Source organism: Electrophorus electricus, chromosome 5 (genome assembly GCF_013358815.1).
Source record: "Electrophorus electricus isolate fEleEle1 chromosome 5, fEleEle1.pri, whole genome shotgun sequence".
Lineage (NCBI taxonomy): Eukaryota > Metazoa > Chordata > Actinopteri > Gymnotiformes > Gymnotidae > Electrophorus > Electrophorus electricus.
The window spans coordinates 10,708,899-10,717,037 of NC_049539.1; the positions used below are offsets into that span (position 1 = coordinate 10,708,899).

The 8,139-nt window shown below is 42.4% G+C and overlaps 1 protein-coding gene across 5 annotated transcripts in view; it reads right to left on the reverse strand.

Annotated features, from left to right (window-relative positions):
• The window catches only part of phldb2b (pleckstrin homology-like domain, family B, member 2b), a 31,529-nt gene extending 25,720 nt beyond the window's left edge, over nt 1–5,809 (reverse strand). For all 5 annotated transcript variants that reach the window (XM_027005339.2, XM_035526355.1, XM_035526354.1 and 2 more), the window contains exons 1-3: nt 5,529–5,809; nt 428–496; nt 175–298 (exon numbers count right to left, since the gene is read on the reverse strand). In XM_027005339.2, the coding sequence (XP_026861140.2) occupies nt 175–298; nt 428–496; nt 5,529–5,552 (217 nt within the window). In that variant the 5' untranslated portion in view covers nt 5,553–5,809. The remainder of the gene's footprint in view (nt 1–174; nt 299–427; nt 497–5,528) is intronic.
• Between the last annotated feature and the right edge of the window lie 2,330 nt (nt 5,810–8,139).

The window sequence follows — 8,139 nt, forward strand, 5'->3', positions numbered from 1 at the left end:
ACTAAGAATGGCAGTCGCATGCATCCTCTGTCCCACCACGCCGCTCCAATCTTGCAGACAGAGCAGCAAACCCAGACCTCCTCAATGATATCTCTGCAACCAACAGATGCCGTTCATGCAAGCTTTAATTGTGTGAGCCTGGGCAAATGGCGTGCATGTGAAAGAGACACTTACCCTCCTTTAGAGGTAGTACAGTGATAGCCACACTGAGCCTACCACTCCCAAGACTGACCAGGTGAGGAGTGGGTGTCTGTACCTTCAGGCCTTTCCCCGTGTCGATCATATCCAAGGGAGGGCTCTGTACACGACATGTAAGCGTGAGACTCTCAACAGCATAATTGCCACCTGTGAGCTCTGAACAGTGCCAATGGCTGTATGACAAGGTCTATCCTAGTGAGAGCAGAATCACCACTGGACCTTCACTTACCTTGGAAGGCTCGAGGTTCTGGTCAGACTCTGGCTGCAATATGTTGTCTGTACGGTCTGTCTCAGTGTCCTGCAGAGCAAAGAGGAGAGAAAAATACAAATTTTAAGCTGCACAGACAGCCCATCACACACTCGTTTACTAGAACCAGCCTGCCACCCAGATGCACCCCATCCCTGGAAAGGCCTGCTGCCAACAAATGGGGGGAGATAGTACAAACTGGAACTGTAGATCATCTTGCTGACATAACAGAGCTGTGCGCATGACCCATGCAGTGTGGAACTGGATAAGAGATTGATGAATATGTTTAAAGGCATTGAGTTGACGAAGGTAGTTCCACGCTGAGGCTCTCAACAGTCTTCTTATCCACACTAAAGCAGTCACTCTCAAACACACCATAATATACAGTAGAATGTGTGAGTGAGATAAACATTTTAAAGGTATGAGGGGGGAGTACATGGCAGTGAAGCAGAGGGTGGGAGGAACCGGCAGGAATGTTCCGGGCCTGCAATTTCCCACGAGTCATTGGGAGTGTTTGGCACGTGGTGGCAGCGGAGGGTCAGTGAGAATGGAGAATGGACCCTGCTTTGGTCCAACCACCCTGGAGCTGTCGGTTACTATGGAGATGGAGTCACACAAAAATTGCTCTTGCCCACACACACCCCAATGTTCCACAGCTGGGGTAGGGGCAGTGCGAGGCAGTTAGAACAACAGAGGTGGGGCACAGCTGGGTTTAGGGGTTTAGACCTAAAGGGTTTTACATAAACATATAGTAAATTATATACATTCATAAATGCACACAAGTGGTAGACTATAATAAAGTGGTTTAAATGGCTATGCGGTATACAGGGTATATAAATAAATCTTCTATAGCACGTGCTAGCATGAAATATGCAAAGACTGGGAAAAGGCAGTGCAGCTGGAACAGGGTAGAGAGAGCCATCAACAAACCCACCACTCTCTGCAAGAAGCCAATTCAGTGCATGTGTGTTTGTGTGAGAGTTGGGCTGGCTGCAGGACTCTCACTCTTCTCAGATCGTTTGCCAGAGAGCAGCCTTCCAGAGGCTACTGCCAATCCAGCGTTGGCCCCAGATGGAGCCTGCTACAAGGCCGAGTGTGGCACTGAAGGGGGCTAGCAGGAGCATGTTCTCCTTCTCTTCCTCCTCCTTTTCTTGCCCCTACCCACAGCACTGCTCAGAGATGGAACTCCGCCTGCCCCTCGAACTCGGGAGGAAGGCCGCCTCACAGCCGGCTCGCCATGCTCCCGTTTCCTCAGATTGAGCGCCCACTTCCTCTATGAGGTCACGGCTTTTCAAACACTCTGGTCTCCACTCGCATGCCGGACATCAGCGCCTTTAGGCTGCATTGCTTATTGCGCTAACCTACTTCCCTCTGTCACACCAAACAAATGTGCATATATTTCACCTCTTAAAACTGTACTGCTGTAATCCTTTTCACATGATGAAAGAAAATGACCAGAGAAGACATACAGGACCCATTTGCAAATGATTCAGCATTTCACATTTTTTTTATGGTAGTAACTAGTTTCAAAGGAAGGTCGTTGGCTCTAGAAGTTCATGTTTGCTGACCTCTTTCTGACCCTCTTAGGGTTCTCTTTGTCTTGCCCACCTAGCATAAATGCCCTCCCCCTAGACAGACTGGGGTGTTCCGACAGGTCTGAGCTGGTATTTTGCCTCTGAGAGTCACTCAGGTATGTCTCCCTAGGATACACATACTGCCTCCAGACATTCCTCAACACCACTGCTTAATCCTATCAACCCCCTGAGGGGGTGGAGCTCCGTGGCCAGATGGGGGCAAGATTGGAGTCCAAATACCGATTTGCACATGTTGGCGTGTCTTCTTCATAGTGACACTGCCAGTGACTTTAAGCGCTCTCCATCAAGAGTTTGTGCAGGTGAAAAGCCAGAGGGAGCAGGCACGTTTGCAGCCACATCGGTGAAGAAAAACAACCTCTGGTGATGGCATTGCTAGTAGGGATAGAAAATGAGGGAGGATCCCTTGGTTCCAAAAACATTCATTTATTCTGAGGACTGATGAGAGGAATGGAAAGATCCGAGCACAGTGACACTTTTGCTGGAAAAAGATTAAGATGTGAGATATTGGACAGAGAGACAGAAGAGGAAGCAAGGCTGGTGCTAGGAGCTGTTTGAGTCCATGTTCTGTTTTGACCAGGGAGGGAGTGTCGGAGGAAGCTTTCAGTTCAGCTGGACTGCAAATTAAGTGATCAAAGGATGTACGTGAAGATTGTGTGCTCTTGATTAGACACCATAAAGGCAGAGAGAGTTTTGAGCAGGGTGTCAGGAGCCTGCACAGGATTCCAAGGCCAGTGGGCTGAATGGGCAGGGGATTTAAAAGGGGAAACTGTCTGTCAACCTGTGTTTTTATTCCTCCCCCTCATGCCATCTAACACAAACACAGGATTGAAACATGGCCGCTGTCTAGGTCATTTCAAACTAATTCAGCAGACACCAACCTTAGTTTTGGCTTTCCTCACAAAGTATGAATTAAAGATGAAGGAGAGGAATGTACTCTTTCTGCTGGTCTATATTGAAAAGAGTGTTTGGCTGTTTTACTGTTCTGATGATCATTTCATTTCAAGACTTGCTCTTTCCAATCGTCAAATGGCAGCTTCCCTGCAGAAACATTATGCTGTGTCCCAAACATAAGATAGCCCATCACATGTGACAGTGCTCCCATTGTGCATGACCCACACCTCATTATGGGCTTCCCTTCAGCATGCCTCGCATTTCAGCCCTTGGCTTCCCATAGATGCTCTCTCTCCCTCTGTGATGCAAGGACCTTTAGACAGACAGACCTCCTTCTGTTCTGAGTCTGTCTCCTGCAAAGCCACTCTTTGCTAACTTGGGCCACAGACAAGAATTATGAAACATCAGAACAGAGACCAGCAAAATGCTGTCTGTGCTTAACTCTGTAGGGTGCTGGAGATTTTGCCAAGCAAATGAATTATGCACTGGAAATAGTAACTCAACGCTAATAAATCTCAATTTGATGCTTAAAAACTTAAACTGAGCAGTCAGGGACTGATATTGAGACTTTAAAATGAAATGTTTTGAATACCAAAATTGTCACATGAAATTGAGCTATGTCATTTAAACTGTTAACCCCTAATTCCAATGTAAACAAATGAGTGTTGTTACAGTTGTGTGTGGTTCAAATAGTAACAGCCCAATCATTTAAGAGCCATTAGGAAATTTAAAATTGGTCCAAAAAGGCCTACATAATACTTTGGTTATGACTTCATATGTATATGCATATGACATTGCTGTCATATTTAAAACATTTCAGGTGTAGAATCATTTTAGGATGTTATTGTAACTGCGTGCTGTTCTCAGGACTCACTGTACTAAGCCAGGGGCCCCTTGCTTTCTTTTTCACGTGTTCAGCATATTGCTTTACTGTAGTATACCTTTTAAAAGCCTCTTGACAGAAAAGCCACAGTTCCACTTGTGGTGCTAGGGAACGTATAACTGGCCTTACTGGCCTTACACCCAGAGATGCATTTGTCTGCTGTTTTATTCCATTGCGACAACAACATAACAGACATAGCTATATCTGCTTTGTAGTCTTGTGGTAATGTGATTATTTTTGACCATATTTTGACGAGTGTTTTTGTCTTATAGAATAGACATTGCAAAGCACACAAAGAATTACACATTCTTCCAGCGTCAGAATCATTTCTCTTCTTGGGACTGGGAATGACTGGGATTTATGATATGCAGTGCTAACTCTCCGAGAGCTGAAAAAAAGCTGAAGAGGTCATAATCACTTAAAATATGATATTTTCATTGCAGCTATTGGGACCCCAAAACAACCATCTAAACAACAAAGATGTAGCTTTATATGTGCACCACGTATCTCCTGTGGCTAACCTCTATAGTAGGTGTTTTCCAAAAGTGGGTAAGCTGTCTGTCCATCTGTGCTGCACAGCTGAATGGTGCCGTACAGCATGATGGAGCTCACGTGACGAAATCAACCAGCACAATCCTGGATCGTGCCAAAGCTGGCGCCAAGGACTGGTCCGATGTCATGTTCGCGGACCGGAACTTCTCCTGTTTCCCTGCCTTCATGAGCCCTTCCGGCGGTTCCAGTCCTTAGTTTCGTTTTCTCCACCCCTTCGTTTGTTTTCAACGCCCATCATTACTTTCACCTGCCCCTTGTTTATAGTTTTGTTAGCTTTGTATATTTAAGCCGTGTCACTGCGTCTTAGGTTTGTTGGTCATTTCCAATTCCGTTGCTATGTGTCTTTGCTGTTCTGAATCTGCCTTGCTTATAGTTACGCTGTATTCGTTCTCCTGTTGGTGTTCTCTTGGTATTCTAGTTTAAGTTGCCTTCTTTGTCGGCATTCCCTTCCCAGTTCATGTTCGTTAAGTTGATTCTGTTGTCCTGTCCGCTGTACGTTATCTCTGTGTACTCTCCTAAGTTTCTTTCCTGATCTATAATCACCCATCGTAGTCTAGACTTTTTCATCGTCAATTTGCTCCCTTTAGGTTTATCTCCCCTTAGTTATACAAGTGTTTTTGTCCTCATGTTTCCTGTAATTTGGTCTTGGTCATATTTTACCTAGTTCAGTAACTCAGTTCTTTGTAGTCCCCTTCCTTGCCCTTTACCCTGTTTGACTGACTGAATTTTATGATTTATTGTTTTCTTGTAGGTTTGTAGTCATTTATTTACGTTGTCCTGTTTATTGTTTTCACCATGGCTTCCACTGTTTTGGATTCTGCTCGTTCTTAAGTCCAAGGCGCTGGTATTTTGCACGTGTTCGCCCCTCGCTATCGACTTCTCCCACATTACATCCAACAACTACTGGTATGCAACACGACCGACAGTACTGAAAAAATAGTATAGCCATCATTTATCCCATACAATGTTAAATACTACCCAACCGAATGATGAGTATTCTAATAAAATGTGGTCTTTATAGTTAACAGCCAGCACACAATGCGATGTGTCCTTGCTTACCAACTGTATCTGTAAGCAATTTACATTAGTGTTTTACACTAAAACGTCATTCATACCATTCAAGCCTATTTTCATTTGCTTTTGAATAGAAGAAAAGTCTCACCCCCACCGAACCGATGCTTGCCATTGTGGATGATCCTGTCAAACAGTTAGCCTACTCAGGTGTGCAACGATCCCTTTACGAGAAAAAATCCAAGAGACACTATCGAGAAAAGGAATTTACTATATCTTGGCTACGTTTATAAGAATAAGCCACGTTTCAAATAATAAAGGGAGAAGGAACGTAAATTAACCAGCGCTTGTGGCGACCAAAGACCAAAAGCGTCTCGCTTCCGAGACCAAAAGCGCTTTCTTGTCCTACTCCGCCAGCGGCGACTTAGCGCTTTGGAATGCGCAACAGCTGGAAAGGGACCCTGGACATAGTTTCCGCCTGCGCACTGTAGGGTGGTGTGGCATCCTAGGTTCGATCAGTGTTGACTAATAATCAGGGTAATAAGCAGGTGTTAACAGGAAATGTTTTTAAAGTGGACTGATATAGGCTATATGACTCTGCTCGTCTGGTAATGAAGAGCCGGCTCATATTTAAACCTTGGTTACTTAATAGCTTAACTGTCATTAAAAAATCAAAGCAAGATCACATGTGGATTTCGATCTTCTTCCAAACTATGTCCCAAATTTTAAGGCCCTACGACTGTCATTCTGCTCGTTCTCCGATTCGGTTCGTTGTTTTAATGATTTGTTTGTTTAGTAGAACCAAGCATATTTCCTGAGGTCATAACAGTTTCGGCTTTTACTTCGACTGTGCGAAACTTGCCACTAGATCAGCAGCAGTGAGATTGTCGATGGCTCTCACTTGGCTGTAGTGAGAATTCTCCCTGTAAGCAGGATGCGCAAGCGCATGCCAGTTTTTTTCTGATCCTTGTGAGCAATTTGAATATTCAAATAAATTAAACTGTAAATTAGCCTAATGATGCTCATTTTAATATGATGAAGTAATAAAATCAGGTTTTTTGGAATTCATTTCATAATGCAAATGAAAGAAGTACACTGACAAACTTAAGCTCTGTGATTTCTGACTGAAAATAGCAAACTGTGGTAAAACAAGAATTATAGAGTGGCCACTTTAACTCCTAAAAGGAGAATATAACACCCCAAAAAGGAGGACACAGGGACATGACACTACCACACAAAATTAACAGCATAAACTATGTATCTAGCTGACCCCTTAGATTTAGAAATCTGAAATATAAATTAGTTTTTTATTCACCTACTTGCAGTATTTAAGTGTGGCAGAGTAAATAAGGCATGTAATTCATCTCTTCTAAAGGAAATGATGTGCTGAACAGTGAAAAGTTGTTGTTCTTTTTGATATATTCGCAACATTGTGATCCTAACTGACTACCTTTTAGAAGTATTAAACATTCTAAGGGATATTTATTAATGTTTCAAAACCAAGCATGGGGTGATTTGTTATACCAGTGAAATATAAGATATTCACTTTGACATGTATATGACCCAATGACACACTAAATCAATATTGACCAGTGGAAAGCAACTACCAGTTTACTCCAAAAGGATGACAAATTGATGTCCATCCAGGTGTTCTGCTGGGCCAAGGACAGGAAGCTGAAAAACTGGTCTGTCCATCTTAAAGCTGGATGTCTGGCCACCCTGGTTACGCTGACATTAAGTAAAGTCCTTGACTAAATTCACACAAATGACAATTAATTCGCCATGTATTCCATGTTTAGGAGCTGGCTTGTGGTCAGCTCCTTGGAGAGAGATGTAAACATTTGAATTGACCAGAGGTTTAGTTAAAAAGACAGTAGTCAGAACCTAAGATGTATCTATCTTGCTATGGCAATGAGCTCATACATGCAGTAAGAGAAAAACTGTAGGAATGTTAAAGGTTAAAAAGATTTGCATCTGCAGTGAACAACTCCAAAGAAATAAGTGGAGTTCATTTTGTCCCAAAGGTTTTACACAAAAGAATAAAATCCAGGAGCAAAATAGAATAAATCAACAAGCAAAATGCTAACCATCATAAATAAATTAAAAAATGTTGTGAATGCAAATTAAAATAACTACATCAAATACTTTTAAAGCCACAGTAATATAGTTTATTGTTAATTGAATATGATTATGAGTAATAATATCCGTGAACGTGAATAATATCTCAAACAATATTACTGAATTAAACTCATACGGTTTGCTCCCAAAATAGGATAGCCGATTTTTTAAAGACAAACAGCACTGATAAGGACTCCTATTTACTCAGTTTGTTCAGCATTTCTTGAATTGTTTGCGGCCATTTTCACTAGGGATAGAAGTTCAATTAAATTTCCCAAACTGATTCTTTACTGTCTGTTGCAAAGAATCAGTTAGAATAGAGTGATTCATTTTCACGATGGACAGGTACTTTGATACAGTATACTTTGCTGATATACAGTATTAGTACGTGTAGGTACATAATGGGTTCACAGTTTGAACTTATAATTTTCTAAGGGATATTTAATCATGTTTCAAAACCAACTCTATCAAAAGTAAGCAACGCCTGATAGCCTAGTGTAATGATAAAAGGTTAGGAGGCGAACATGTTCAGAGAAGAGCGAGATTTATTATGGGAAAATTCAGAGTCTTAATCGTTTGAATCACGAGGTAAAGCATGGGAATACATGATTAAACTAAACAAAACAAAAAACAATGACAAAGGG